This window comes from Chelonoidis abingdonii, chromosome 11, assembly GCF_003597395.2.
Source record: "Chelonoidis abingdonii isolate Lonesome George chromosome 11, CheloAbing_2.0, whole genome shotgun sequence".
Classification (NCBI taxonomy): Eukaryota; Metazoa; Chordata; order Testudines; family Testudinidae; genus Chelonoidis; species Chelonoidis abingdonii.
In genome coordinates this window covers 10,125,776-10,141,380 of record NC_133779.1, presented here as the reverse complement: position 1 = coordinate 10,141,380, position 15,605 = coordinate 10,125,776, and the positions used below count along the sequence as shown (strand labels likewise).

Sequence of the window (15,605 nt, the reverse complement as noted above, 5' to 3'; positions counted from 1 at the left end):
AGGGGAAGGTCATTAGGGTGGGAAATTTGAACTATTTTGTGCAGCCAGGAAATTCCCATGGAGGAGGTAAATTCACTGAATCCTTCCTTGTTTGTGTCACTTCCTCCCACATACAAAGTCTCTCAAGTTTTTCCCCTTTTCTCTGATTATCACAGGTGGCTATAAAATCCAGGGAGATTTCCTCCAGATGATCAGCTCTGTAATCTCTCCTGATTTTGCCCTGGTCTCTCCATACTTCTCAAATGTCAATTTAAAATCTCTCCGATGTGGCAGTTTTTCCCACCCATTTTATCTGCAGCGATTTGTCCTTATTTAGGTGGGAAATTGTTGCCCTGAGTCATTCCCCAGAACATGGCTGCCCTGGAGTGGGGATGGGATGAGAGATCCATTCTCTACCAGGGTGGGGATGGGAAGAGCATGTGTCCCCCATGAAGACTGCCCAGACCTGTTTCCCAATCCCACTTCCTGCCCCAAACTACCAACACAGTTTCCCCCAGCCCTCAGTTGCCAGTCACCTGCCCATCACCTGCTGCTCCCCTTTCCTTTGTCCAGAGAGCCTTCCAGCTTCACCCCCCCACCGCCCTCTTAAATCAGCTCCTCAAAAGGCTCCCTGCTGCCCATGTGAATGGTGGCAGTGGGGGGAACCATCACTGTGTGTGTGTTTATTGGATAGTCTTATAAAATTCAGTCAAACACTCCCCCTTTTCCCTTTAGTTATTTAATAGCAACATAAAATCCCCCTCAGATCTTGGTATTTTTCTCTCATGTTATCAATTGCTTAGCTTGTGACATGTTTTCCTTGCAAATCTCAAAAACTGATATAAAATACCCTAAACATTTGCCCCACTTCTCTTTAGTTGTCTAAGTGAATATCCCCTGAGATTTTTTCCTTGTCTTTCTAATGATAAAATACAAAGAAAATCTCAGATTTACACCTTTCCTCAGATTCTTGAACAGGGATATAAAATGTTTGCAAATGTTGCCCATTTCTGCTCTATTCATTTATCAAATATTGATGTGAAATACACTCAGTTTTTACCTCATACCAACAACTGATATAAAATCCCTCCGATTTCACACTTTCCTCTCTATAATGGGCAAAAATGGATCCAAAATCCCTCAGATTTCCACCCTTTCTCTTTCATTTCTGAACATTGATCTCAAAGCTCAGGATTTCCCTCTTTCTATGTCATTATCAAATACCAATTAAAAACCTTTTCATGTTTGGGGCTGTTCCCCATGTTTCTAAATCCCAGCAACTTCTTCCTTCAAGGGAACCTGTTGCCCTGAGTTCTTCTCCATCCTGGATGTTGCAGGGGGTTAAATTGCCCAGTGATCATCTTTCCCTTCTCCTTTGAGAATCATTTGTTCCTCCTTTACCTGTGTTAAAATGTTTGCTGATGAAAGAGACCAGCCACATATTTAATACCCATCAAAGCCAGAGGCCTCCCCGTGTTTGGGGGGGTCAGTGGTTCCCAGCTGGTAACAGGAGAGTTGCCTGGACCCTTTTCGTTTTTCCAGCTAGCACAGGATAAGGAGGTCACTCTGAGTGCAGTGTGAGTCCAGAAGTATCCCAAACCCCATGACAAATGGTCTCTGTGAGGGGTTGATTCCCACAGTGCTAAGATGTAGCCACCTTGGGGTGGATCCATGGTGACCATTATTCGCAAGTGACAGGGCATGGATATGTCTTACCTTTCTGCTGAAGGGCAGGCAGGGGTCCTAGGCAGGCAATGAGTTCCTAATTGGGGTCCCTGGCTGGTGGGGGCTCTTGGTGGGGGGAACTCTTTAGGATTCCCAGCCTGGCAGTGAAGATCTGGTGGGGGTTCTCTGTCCGGTGGGGCTCTCAGGGGTATCTGGGGTCTCTGGCCAGGGATTTTGGGGGTTAGGTCCTAGGGACCCTGGCTGGGGGTGCTGGGTACTGGAGGTGTTTGGAGATCCCTGGATGGAGGCTCTGGGGGCTGCTACTAACCATGTTCCTTCTATCTCATCAGCTTGTGCCAGAATCCTGGCTCCAAGCACTGCCCGGCATTCCCCAGCCAGGCCCAGTTACCATGATAACTTTCTATCCACTTATCAAACACTATGAAGTGAAATGACAGATTTTGCTTTTCTCCCCTCTTGAAAATTGCAGGAACTTCTGGTTTCACAGGGAAAATTCCTGCCCTGATTCATTGTCCTAGATCTGAGGCGTGAGGGGGGTGGGAAGGAGTCTAGCACTGCTGCACTATGGCACTATTTTCCACAGCATTCTGGACTCTGAAATCTGGATTCATTGAGAGAAATTTTAATCAAAAGTTACTATATGGAAAGACAAGGAGTGACTCCAGATGGACAGTGAGGCAAGTGAGATTCTCCCTGTGAGGGGGGGCTCTCATTAGCTGTTCTCCCCAGAGAGCTAATGGAGGAAAGCTGCTCAAACGCTCTGTCCCTCTCTGCTCAGGATATTGGGGTTCAGCTTCCTGGGTCAGATGCTGTAGCCTCCATTGTGATCTGGGAGACCAGGCTTAGCAGCTGCTGCTCCCCCGGCAGGGTTCTGTGCTGGGAAGTGACCTTAATTAAAGCTTCTTCTCTGCCCGGCCCGGGGGACGACTTTCTGCAGCTGGTACTGGCAGACCTGGGCTCTTTTAATACAAATTCTGAGCCACAGACTCCAGGTAACAGACAGATCTCAGAGAAAGTGCTGGGGACTGGCAAGAAAGTGTCTCTGCAAAAATGACCCTTCCCCTTCTCCCATTTCTCCTCTCCGTAGCAATTACCAGGAGAAAATCCAGCCGTGGGAGAGCAAAGCCCCCAGGAATGGGACTTTCCCAGCCAGAGGGACAGGGAGACAGGACAGGGGAAGGAGCGATTGAAAGGGGCAGTGGGAGAAATGAGTTGGAGGAGAGATTTCCAGCTCTCTAATCCATCCAGACACATGTATTGCAGCATCCCTGGGCACAATCACTTTCCAGTGAACAAGCAAAGGATCAGACAGAGGAAAAGCCAGTTCCTGACTCCATATTCCCCCTGCTGGGGTGTGGCTGCCATGGGGTCAGTGTCCGAGGGAATCCCCCACAGTGACTCCTTTTGGTTCTGCTCTTTTCTAGCCTTGTGTTCAGAGACAAAGGGCAGGTCTGTGCTACCACCGGATTGGCAGGTAGTGCTCTCCCATCAACGCCAGTACTCCACTGCCTCACGGGGCGAGTGCGGAGTCAGTGGGTTAGCAGCAGCAGTCAGATGCTGCAGTACGTCGATCTAAGTAAGCCTACTTCAGCTATGCTATTCTCATAGCTGAAGTTGTGTATCTTAGATCAACCTCTACCTCCAGTGTAGATGAGAGTTTTGCTATGGGATGGGAGGAGGGAGAAAGGAGGTTAAAAATGTGCCTGTGGGCTTAGCCTGGCAGGAGAGGCCAGGTCTACACTGTAATAAAGAGATCAAGCATTTTCCCAGGATGGCAGAATCTAGGAAATCTGTCTGCAGGGAAAGAGCCTGGGTGAATCATGATATGAAATTAACGAAGGCCTGTTCTGTAACCCCCACAACTGCCCTTTTCACCCTGGCAGGCTGCAGAATAACGTCCATGTTTCAGTCAACCTCATCCCATCCTCCCATGGGACATAGGAGAGAAATGGCTGCAGAGGAGTCAGTCCAGGTAGGGAGTATTGCGGGGTTGCTGGTGGGCTCCTGCTGGAGGGAGAGGGACAGCAAATACACCAGAGATGGGAAGGTTTGCACAGTCTGATTTGGAGGTTGGAGCGGGGCGGGAAATGCACAGGTTGGGAAAAGGAAGAGGACAGATTGTGGCAAACCTGCTTGGAGTTGTTTAATAAATGGCCTAGACTTTAGGAGCAGATCCATGAGATTAGGAAGTTGAAATGCCCTCAGTTCTGGAACAGAAGATAACCCACCTACATGGGGCTAGGAAAACTGACCAGAATCCCAGTGCTGGAGCCTGACCCGACTAACCACTGGCTGCTGAGAGATATGAAGGGGGCACCCACCAGTCAGACTTTGGGGAGATACCCCTCCCTTCATATCCAGCTCCTCACAATGAGGAGGGTGTTGGGCTTCCTACCCTCCTAGAGGCTTCATCTCCTGTATCAGTCTGTGGCTAGTAGGTGTGTGATGGATCTGCTGGGAAAGACAAGAAGCTCTTTCTTCATCCCCTCATCCTGGTGTTTCCAGGACTCTCTGAGCAGGTGTGGGGTAGGACTCTGACTGTCATCCACCAGAACTTCCACTTCATTGAAAGTGTGAGTGGGGCAGCAGATCCTGAGTGTTGGACTCTTCCTCTTTCAGGGGCCAGTGACCTTCGAGGAGGTGGCTGTGTATTTCACCAGGGAAGAGTGGACTCTGCTAGACCCCACTCAGAGAGCCTTCTACAGGGATGTCATGCAGGAGAACTATGAGAATGTGACCTCGCTGGGTAAGGGTTCCTGTCCCCTTGGTTCTTGGAAGGGGAAATTAAGAGAGATGGTTCATGCCATCCCTACTCTGCCCTGTTTCAGCATCACCTCAGTATGCCAGTGACACACACACTGCCAGAGACCCGTCCCTGCTGCAGAACGCTTTGGGAACAGTGCACAGGAGCAGTATCACACAGTGTCAAATATGTCCTGTTTGCTCAAGTAAAACTGGGGCTTAGGTCCAGCAGAACATAAGAATGTCCGTACTGGGTCAGAGCAAAGGTCCATCTAGCCCAGTATCCTGTCCACTGACTGGGGCATCTGGAGTTGGCCACTGAGTGAGTGAACCCAACAGGCAATCACCAAGTGACCTCTCTCTCCTGCCATCCATCACCCCACTCTGACAAACAGAGGCTAAGGACACCATTCCTTCCCCATCCTGGCTAATAGCTATTAATGGAGTTAACCTCCATGAATTTATCCAATTCTCTTTTAAACCGTGTTATATTCCTAGCCTTCACAACCTCCTCAGGCAAGGAATCCCACAGGTTGACTGTGCATTGTGTGAAGAAATACTTCCTTTTGTTTGTTCTAAACCTGCTTCCTATTAATTTATTTGGGTGATTCCTAGTCCTTGTGTTATGAGGAGTAAATAACATTTCCTAATTCACTTTCTCCATGCCAGCCATGATTTTACAGACCTCTCTCATATCCCCCCTTTGTCTCTTTTCCAAGCTGAAACGTCCCAGTCTTTTTAATCTCACCTCATACAGAAGTTGTTCCATACCCCTAATCATTTTTTTGTCCTTTTCTGAACCTTTTCCAATTCCAATATATCTTCTTTGAGATGGGGAGACCACATCTGCACACAGTATTCAAGATGTGGGCGTACCATGGATTTATAGAGAGGCAATATATTTTCTGTCTTATTATCTATCCCTTTCTTAATGATTCCCAACTTTTTGTTTGCTTTTTGACAGCCACTGCATGTTGAGTGGATGTTTACAGAGAACTAACCACAATGACTCCAAAATCTCTCTTGAGTGGAAGCGGATAATTTAGACCCCATAATTTTATATGTATAGTTGAGATTGTTTTCCAATGGGCTGTACTATGTGTTATCCTGGCATCTACAACTGCTGAGCTCCTGCATTCAGTGATATCCCTGCCCTTCCTGTTCCCTTTCGCCCCTGAACCCCACCAGCACATGCTTCCTGTTCCCAGCTTCCCCAGGACACTCTCATTGTCTCTGGACCTGTATATCAGAAAGAAGCAGTGCCAGGGACACTTGCCTTCTGTTTGGAGTCTTTGATTTTGGGGATATGGATTTACTTTCTCTGTGTTTTAGGAGACTCTTTGAAATTGAGTGTCTGTGATGTTAACGACAGTGCAATCTGTACTGTTGAACAGCTGTGTCCCCTCACTTCCCTAGGCTGGGGTGCCTTTTACACTGCTTTACTATGAGAACAGCCACTCCTGGGCAGTTAACATACTGTCTCCAACCTGTAAGTCACTCCCAGCCACGGTATTGAGTGCTGCTAGTCAGTGACTCACAAATTCCACTGCACAACAGGAGAACCCCAGAAAATTCTCTGGTCCCTGACTTTCCCCCAGAAATGCGCATCTTGCACTGTCCAGCACACTACTGAACAATGCAAGCTCATATGAAATCTGTCGTATCATCAGTGGAAAATGACATGCGCCAACCTCGTCATTCCAAGTGGAGTTTCCAACACACTTGAATCCAAATACACTGGTTAGATAAAACAATAAAACAAAATTGTTAACTGCCGGAAAAAAAAATTTCAGTGACTGTGGGTAATGAGGTATAAAAGTCAGAATTGTTTACAAAAGAAATGCAAGATAAAACACAAACTAACATCTAAGTTAACAAGCTAAAATAGATTCAAAGCAAATGTTTCTCACTATGTGCTGGGAGAGACTGGCTTTCCTTTCATCAAGGACTCCCTAACCTGCCCCTGCCGCCCAAGTTCAGTTATTCAGGATTTGTCATGGGCAGAGGGAAAGGGGAGAGAGAGAGAGTCCCAAGCATTTTCCTCACCTCTTTTTATAATTCAGTCCTTTCTACTAGAAACAAGTTCAGTTCTCAGCAGAGTCATGGTGACAGGCTGTCTGTTGGAGATATGAGTTTCAAGTGTCCCTATGATGGAATGTAAATGTCTTCTTCACACCTTCCCCCTGCCAGCAAATGGCTGTTTGACCAGCTGTTTGCCTTACTGTCTCTGAGGAACTGGTCTGTGGGTGTTCCCCAGAATTGTAACTTTTTGTAATATCATACAGTAAAACCTCATTACTTTACATGCAGTGTTGCTACACATTTTAACAGGAGGATAATACTCAGTAGATTATGCGAGTTCAAGTGATACTTTACAAACCATACTGTGTACAAAATTGTTCATAATTTTCCAGAAGAGTGAACATAGGATTACAGACTGACACAGTGTCTGTCTGTGTGTGTTCCCAGCAGATATGTGGGTATTTCAATCCCTCCTAAGCAGAGTGTTCTGCATCTTCAAGGACCTGGGCAGCTGGTTCTGGGAATTCACTGGTTTACTAAGTGTGACATTGTCTGGAATTGTGAGACACTTTATATTATTACTTTATTATATTAATACCAATATGATAAAATTGCAATGAATTGTGCTAGATATGCCATGTTAGGTGTCAGGGAAAATGTTATAATTTTCCAAGTATGATCATTTTGTTTGTTTGTATCACCTTTGTATTGTGAGATATAGATATGTAGGGTATATCTGTATTGTAGACTGTGTAGCTGGGTGACAGCCCTAGATCTATTGGCATCAGCACTGCCTACCCTGTTTCATGTCCCATCCAAGGTCATCAGCTGTACAATGAACCCATGGAAAGGACCAAAGGGATACACCTATTGAGTCAGCAAGACATGCCTGTGTACTGAGACCTCCAAGGCTTTTCCCTGCCATTGCTGTGAAGCTTGTGTTTGGGACAGAGGAAGTACAAGCCACATGGCACAAGGAATATAAAGGGCAGGTGCATCATCTGCATTTTGTCTTCAATCCCTCTTCCTGCCTCTGGAGCAATTTCTCTACAAACCAACATAGGCCCTGACTCTCTGGGTGCTCTGCTCCCACCGGGGCCCTCAGCTGTTGGCAACTGTCTATCAGCTATTTGGGATGCTCAGCAGCCCTCAGCAGCTCTTTGGCTGGCTGTGGCCAATCAGCTGTTTGGTGCCAATGCCTGCCTATCAGCTATTTTCCCTGAAGCTCCCAGCTCCAATGCAGGCATGTGTGAGTCCTTTTAATTTCCAGGGCTTGGCAGCTTCTGGGCTAGCTATGGAGGGGTGGGCAGCCTCTCAGCAGGGAGATAGCTGGGCAGCATGCCCCAGGGGGCTGATGAGGGCAGTGTGGGCTGGGGGAGGAGTTTGTCAAGGACTGAGCCAGCCATTCTCAGCCCACCCTGGTGTCTCCCCCGGCCCTGTGTTCCCCCTCCAGCCAGGAGAAAGCAGCAATGGGCCCCCTTAGTGCTGGGCAGGAGGACAAACCAAAAGACATCGCTCCTTTAAGAAAAGTTTACCCTGGTGTCTGATGAGTGAACTTGGGCTGAGGCCAGCTGCTCGCTCCCTCCTGATGCTCCAGCCAGCCAGCTGGGTGCGCCCAGCTATGACCAAAGGTGAGAGGGTCTTCACTGCAGCCCTAGCCCCAGGTGCAGATGAGCAGCCCCCCTTCCCAGCCTGGACCCTGCCTGTGCCCAGACTCCTCCCATGTGGGCTCTGGGAGCTCCCAACCCCTACGGCCAGGTCCTGGGGCTCTGCAACCATTCCCCCATGTGGGGGGGACAGGAGGGGACAACACACCACCACTGCTTCTAGCTGCATCCTCCCTGTGGGCTCTTCTCCATGGCCAGCTCTCATGCCTGGGAAAGTAACACTTGCTCCCCTCAAAACTGTCTCCCCCTTCCCCGCCCAAATCAAGCTTGCCTGAGGGACTTTTCCTCCCAGAGAGGAAGTTTATCCCCTCCCCTACCGATCAGCGTCTGCATCAGGAAAGACTGATTTTCTTCCCCTGGATCCATCCACCTCCATCTCCTCTGCAGCTCCCAGGGAATTCCTTGTGCTGCATTCACTCCCTGTATCAGCTTCAAGTCAGGAGACACGGCCCTGCTTCACCTTGGGACGCCTGACTTCGTCTTCCTTTGGGGTGCTGTGCTGCTGCAGCCCGGGGGAGGAAGCAACCTCTCCCCCACCACACCTTTGGCCATGATCCCACCGGGGCTCCCTGCCCAAAAAAGTTGCAGAGTGTGTGAAGGAGTCAGTGAGCGAGATTCAAAGTGAGGGTGGGCTGCAGCCTGGGGGACTGGGAAGCGCTGGAGTAACACAGCAGCTATACAGCAGGATGAATAAATGGGCCATTTCTGTGCTGGGCTGTTGAATTAAATTTCTCTCTCTGGCTCAGGGTGGGCAGTTTCTGGGCTGGCCACAGTGGGTGGGTTCGGGGGAGACAGAGCTGCTTTGAATGCATGAGTGGGAGCAGGCACTAAACAGAGGCACCAGGAGGTGGGGAGTAGAACGAGAGAGAGATGGGAAAAGGGACCCAGGTAGAGAGCAAGAACTGGGAAACGTCAGGAAGGGGAGATACCAATTATAGACACACTTTCAATAACTAGACTGAAAGTGTATAAGTATGCTGAAAATAGCCTTCCCTCAAAACTGGCAGAGCACCCCTCCAGCACAAGAACCCTCGCCCTTATGGCAGGAGGGGGTGGAAAGGAGTGAGTGGTAGGTGGGAGCCATTTATGGCAGGGGGTTGGTAAGGAGGAGGCATTCAGGAAAGTCTAGGGAGATGGGGCAGGAAGAAGTACAATGAGGGTGGGGCCAGGATGGGGCACCCACCAGCAAAACCAAAAGTCAGCACCTATGCAAACTGAAGGCCTTGAACAAAGGACTGCATGACCCGTCCAAGCTGTAGTTGTGTTCCAAACAGACTTCCAAGCCAGCAACTTACCAATACTGCTAAGAACCTGATATATAGATTTCTGAATGTATCTGACTGCTTTCCCATTTAACAACTTTCTTTCTGTTTCTTGTTTTCTTTCTCTTTCTTATCTAAACTTTTAGTTTAGATGCTAAAGTATTGCCTGGCATCATGGTATTTTAGTAAGATCCAAACCCATACTGACTTGGTAACGTGACTGACCTCTTGAGGTCAAAAGAACATTTTGTTTATGTGCGCAGAGTTTTTAAATAACCTCTCACTATACTGGATGTAGGTGCTGACTGGGAGTCAGAGAAGTAGATTGCAATAAAGGGGGCTGTGTGATTTCTTTTTTCAGCCTCTCAATAACCAGTGTGGGGGATCAGAAGCACACTTTGTGACTGGTCAGTGAGTTTAACTTCAGTGTTAACCACCAGTTTTGGGAGCATCTGTCCTCCCTTTTTCAACCTGCCCTGCATTAGGCATTTTCAGTGAGGACTGGCCCAGGCACACCAGGTCCCGCTAAGCACTGAAGATAAATTAATAGAATGTTTTTTATGACCAAGTCTTAAGAAATCCACTGAACTCCTTTGTTTTCTTTCACCTGAGCAGGGTTTCCAGTTTCCCAACCTGATGTGATCTCCCAGCTGGAACAAGGGGAAGAGTCATGGGTCCCAAACCTCCAGGGTTCTGAGAAAAGAGAGATCCTGAGAGTTCCCTGCACAGGTGAGGAAATATTAAACCAACTCAGAATCTGTAAGTGCCTGAAGGAAACACCTGGGATGCCCTACAAGCCCTTGGGAGGTCTCTCAGTTTATTATTGTCCCTAGTAGGAGTCATATCCTCCAGGTAAATATAGTTCATGGCTTCCTATAGATCCTAGCAGACACCAGGCATTAGCTTCCTCCCTTCCCCCTGCAAATTTGGATGGGATGTGGAGGCTGAATTGATCCTCTCCTCTCCTATTTGGGGGAAGAGTTTGAGGGAGTTCAGTTCTTGATTTTTATTTGACCTTCCTCCAGCACTCTTTTTTGGTTTGGTCTTCCCCTTTCCATCCCTATTTGAGGTTTCTGTCTCTATCACAGCAGGTGATGCAATGGTATGTGAGAAAGAGAAGCAGAATTCTCAGGAGGAAAATGTTGAGCAAGTGGATAAACACAGAGAATTATCGCAAAGATCAAAAAGAAATGTGTCAAAGAGTCATGAGCAGGGAAAATCATGTGAGACTCAGCACACACCAAAAAGAGAGCAGGGAAACCAGCCAGGAGAGAAAATGGGTAAATTTATTTCCTGTTGGGGAACTCAGAAGAGCATCAAGGAAACCACAACACAGCAGAAATTCCTCATGGGAAAGAGGGAAAATACATGCAGTGATTGTGGGAAAAACTTCACTCGAAGATCAGCCCTTTCTGTTCATCAGAGAATCCACACAGGCGAGAGGCCCTATGAATGCAGTGAGTGTGGGAAATGCTTCACTAGCAGTTCAAACCTTTCTAAACATCAGAGAATCCACACAGGGGAGAGGCCCTTTGAATGCCTTGAGTGTGGAAAATGCTTCACTAAGAGCTCAGCCGTTTCTGAACATCAGAGAATCCACACAAGGGAGAGGCCCTTTGAATGCAGTGAGTGTGGGAAAAACTTCAGTTGCAGCTCACATCTTATTAGGCATCAGACAGTCCACACAGGGGAGAGGCCCTATGAATGCAGTGAGTGTGGGAAAACCTTCAGTCNGAGTGGCAGAGCGCCCCCCGCAGCATGCTGCCGTGCTTGGGGCAGTGAAATGTCTAGAGTCGCCCCTGATTTTGGCCAGCCTCGCTCTTAATATAAGCATGTAACTAACAGAGCTGAGAGGGAAGAAAGATTGGTATGTCTACGTCAGGTTGAATTAACCCCATGGAAATAGCTTCTTTATTTCTTTCATTCCCTGTGTACCAAGCCACATACATGCTCAGCTCTGCCACAGCTGCTTAACATCAAAGTCAGGGAGTGCATCAAAAACAAAGCTGCTGCTCTGTGCCCGTGACTTGGAGCTCTTCCACGATGGGTGAGGCTGAGAGCTTTTCCCTGGGATCTCTTGGGCTTTTTGCTCTCAGTGCATCAGTTTCGCTTGTTTGCACTGTCAGACAGTTCTCCTGTATCTTTACATAACCTCTAGACAGGTCCTTCTGTCGAAATTCCTTGGGACAGGGACTCTCTCAGACAGGATCATCAGCACTTAAATAGCAACTGGATGCTGACATTGAAATTAGGAGGTACAGTTAGCAGGGCTAGATCTGGGGATCCCCTAAAAATCTCCAGAAGGGTCTCTCTACCTCCGGAATCAGGAGAGAGTACTCCTTGCAAATTCAGTAAAACTCCCCATTTGCTAGGAGTATTGAGTATATTTTTCCCCACATGATGATCCTTCCCAAGGGTCCAGCTCCATAAGGAGTTTGGAATAAGGCACAACTGCCTAGGTGTATTATGGAGACAGAGTAGCTGAACTGCATATAATATACCAGACATGGGACACTGCTAGCGGTAGGATACTGTCCTTACCAGATACTAGTCTGGTCATGCAAATCCTGCATTCTCAGCCCCGAAGAGCTGACATAGCTAAGAGAGAATGAGCCAGATTCTGCTGCTGCTTGTGCATCATCAGCATAGCCACATTTTACAACATTTCAGTCAGTTATTACACCTGTGCACTGACAGTGACTGCATAAAGATTAATGGAATTTTACAGGTGGTGTTATGGGTATTAAGAGACAATGGAGTTGCAGAGATGTCATTAAAGGAACAGTTAGGAGGCTGTGGGATTACACAGGTATTGCTGAAGGAATAATAAGGAAGCAGTGGAGCTGCACAGGTATTACTGAGGGCATGACCTACCTGCAGAACGTTTCTTAAAGCTGATCGCACCAGAGAGAGAGAACCTTGCTTGATTGGGAGAGCTCAGACTGAGTTTTCAGGGCTTGCTTTTAGTTGAAAAACTTTTTAAAAATTGTATCTTGTATGGAATCAAAAAGAAGGAACAAGGATGGGAATCCCGTGAGGTCAATTTTCCAGGGGAGATCCATGCTTGTGATACAGCCGGCCATCTGCCTCTGCTTGAAATGGGCTACTCGGGGAAGAGAAGCAGGGCAGGGGGAAGGAACAGATCTCTGCAGCACAAACGTCCTTTGGAATAAACACGCAGAGCCACCCCCTTACTCAGCCTCAGCAATGCAACTTTCTCACCTGCCCATGTGCTTACTTCTCTGGTGTGCTATTTGGCTACAGGGTGGGAGCTGTCAGACTCCAAGCTTACATAGTCCCTCATCCTCCAACAAGCATCATGCTGTTGCTGCCTTCCTCCCAATGCTTCCTAGCTTCTCTGCACTCTCAGAATTCCCTTTTTAAAAATAAAAGGATAACTACAAATGGAGAAACCAAAGGAATGAGTCACTGAAAAGGCAAAAAAGAAAGGCAGGCAGTGAGAACCTGCCCTGTAAGCTCCTCAAGGAGCGTCTCTCCCTTCCTGCTTTGATGCCCTGTCACTCGGTCAGTCTGGCATCAGAGAGAAATGAGAGCTTTCCTGCCTATTGAATGTCAGCTGCACTTCCCTGCATCCTACACATACGCAGCAGGACAGTGTAGAGGTACTTCTGACCCAAGTGTTTCTATAGCAGGGAGGCCTGGTGGAACATATGCTTACACTGTGTGACATGACTCCTGCCGGGGGTNCGAGAGGCCCTATGAATGCAGTGAGTGTGGGAAAACCTTCAGTTGCAGCTCACATCTTATTAGGCATCAGACAGTCCACACAGGGGAGTGCCCCTATGAATGCAGTAAGTGTGGGAAAACCTTCAATCGCAGCTCACACCTTATTAGACATCAGACAGTCCACACAGGGGAGAGGCCCTGTGAGTGCTGTGAGTGTGGGAAAACCTTCAGTTGCAGCTCGCACCTTATTAGACATCGGAAAATCCACACAGGGGAGAGAACCTATGAAAGCAGTGAGTGTGGGAACACCTTAAGGCCCAAAGAAATTTTGTGAAACTCCACTTCCTAGTTCAGTGTGTCTCATTACTGTTCCAGTGGATGCCAGGGTTAGATTGAGAACAATCATCCTTCACTGTTTGGATCCAAAGAGAGGGCGCTTCATAGGACGTTCCTTCCCCGTGGATCCCAAACTGGCTGCCTGAGTGGGTAACAAGGACTTCCAGGCTGTAGAAATGATGGTAACCAATGAGGCAACAAATGTGTCAAGCTCCAGTTTCAGACTTCTGGATACTCACATGTTGAGTTCTGATTCTAAGGTTTTGTGTCTGATGCTCTGGCTACACAATTAAGCTGATGTTGGTGCAGCTGTAGCACTGCTATTACAGATGCTCTCCACCAATGGGAGAAATCTCTCCCCAAGAACTTTATTAGTCCAGCCTGTACAAGCGGTGGTGGCTATGTTGCGAGGCAAAACTCTCCTGCTGATGTAGAGTTATCTCACAGGAGCGGAGGTTTGTGTAACTACATTTCTCACCAGTGTGTATTTTTCACACCCCTGAGCAATATAATTATACTGATAAATGTCTTTAATGTAGACTAGACCTTAGTTTTCTCTTGTTTTATGTATTTACATCACTTCTCCTCTACCTCCTCCTACTTTGAAAGATTTAAAAGTGTGATAAGAGAGGTATTTTTCCTCATGATGCAAACATTCCACCAACACACATGGCAAAATAGCCAGAGAGATATGAACTCACAGAAGTGATTGGGACCCAAGTTGAGACAAACAACAACTTGAGCTAAGGTTCAGTTGTTGGCAATGGGGATTACAATAAAACTAACATGTACGAGAAGAATTTATGATCTATGAATATGATATTGGTACCAATGAAAATGAAATTATAGGTGAAGTTATTAGTTAAAGAATAAGAGACTATTTGTTTGATAATCTGAATTATTTTGGAAAACGGAAAGTTGTCTTGTTTTTTGTTTCGTTAGTCATACAGGAAATCATGGCTAATCTTAAAAAGTTAATTTGATTTAATTTACCCTGTGTAGTGTAAGGAGTTCTGGTAGAAAACCTCCCTTCAAAGGCTGGGATGGGAGAATGTGTGTGAGAAAGAGTGTATAAGAGAATATTGGCCCAGTATAGATTTAAATTTTTTGTATTTCAAATATTCAAATAGAACTTATTTTGCCTAGCTTCAAAGTTAATTTTTATTAAAAGTGTGATACAGCATGGCCAGAGGGCAGCATAAGAGTGTTAGCAGGGGGCCTTACTCCTTGCCAAGGGAGGAAGGTTTGCTTTAGATTAACTAGAACAGCTGTGGCCAATTAGAGCACCTGACTAGGTACTGATCTCATCGCATGTTGGGGAATGAATCTGTTATGGGAGATGTCATGGTATATTCTTCCCCACTCTGACCTTAGCGTCCAAAAGATGGGGTACCAGCATGAATCCTCTACAGCTTGATTACCAGCTTAGTACCTGTAGCACTGCCACCAACCAGGAATTCCAGTGCCTGTACAGTCTGGTCCCCCCAAAACCTTGCCCGGAGAACCCACAAGACCCAGACCCTCTGGATCTTAACACAAGGAAAAAACCCTTTCCCCCACCATTGCCTCTCCCAGGCTTCCCTCCTGGGTTACCCTGGAAGATCACTGTGATTCAAACTCCTTGAATCACAAAACAGGAGGAAAATGCACCTTCCCCCTCTTCTCTCCCCCCAGACTCTTCCTGAGAGAGAAATCCTGACACAGAGAGAATTAGCCTCTCTCGTTCCCTCCTTCTCCCCACCAATTCCCTGGTGAATCCAGACCCTGTCCCCTGGGTCTCACACCAGAAGAAAAAAACAATCAGGTCTTAACAAGAACTTTTTATAAGAAAAAAAACAGTAAAATTATCTTTGTAAGTTTAAGATGGATTAGGTACAGGGTTTTTTAGCTATAGGCACTGGGAATACCCTCCCAGCTAAGTATTCAAGTACAAATTAAAATCCTTCAGCAAAATCAAATTGAACTCCTTCCAGCCATGCACAATTATAACTCCGCCAAATGCACATTGCAAATGAAGAAACAAACATAACCTAACTCGCCATCTACCTAGTACTTACTATTTGGAATCTATAAGACCTGTATCAGGGAGATTGGAGAGAAACCTGGCTGCACGTCTGGTCCTCTGAGCCCCCAGATGATACAACAACCAAATTCTAACAGCTCACACAGAAACTCCCTCCCTCAAGATTTGAAAGTATCCTGTCCCTGATTGGTTCTCCGGTCA

The 15,605-nt window shown here is 47.0% G+C and overlaps 2 protein-coding genes across 4 annotated transcripts in view; one reads left to right on the top strand and one right to left on the bottom strand.

The window, feature by feature from the left end:
• The window catches only part of LOC116826458 (uncharacterized), a 614,657-nt gene that overhangs the window by 384,776 nt on the left and 214,276 nt on the right, over positions 1 to 15,605 (bottom strand). The window lies entirely within an intron of this gene.
• Positions 2,359 to 15,605, top strand: part of LOC116818951 (uncharacterized) — a 923,585-nt gene continuing 910,338 nt past the window's right edge. The window contains 3 exon segments of the mRNA XM_075071430.1: positions 2,359 to 2,657; positions 3,549 to 3,637; positions 4,285 to 4,411. Coding sequence (XP_074927531.1) covers positions 2,402 to 2,657; positions 3,549 to 3,637; positions 4,285 to 4,411 — 472 coding nt within the window. The 5' untranslated portion in view covers positions 2,359 to 2,401.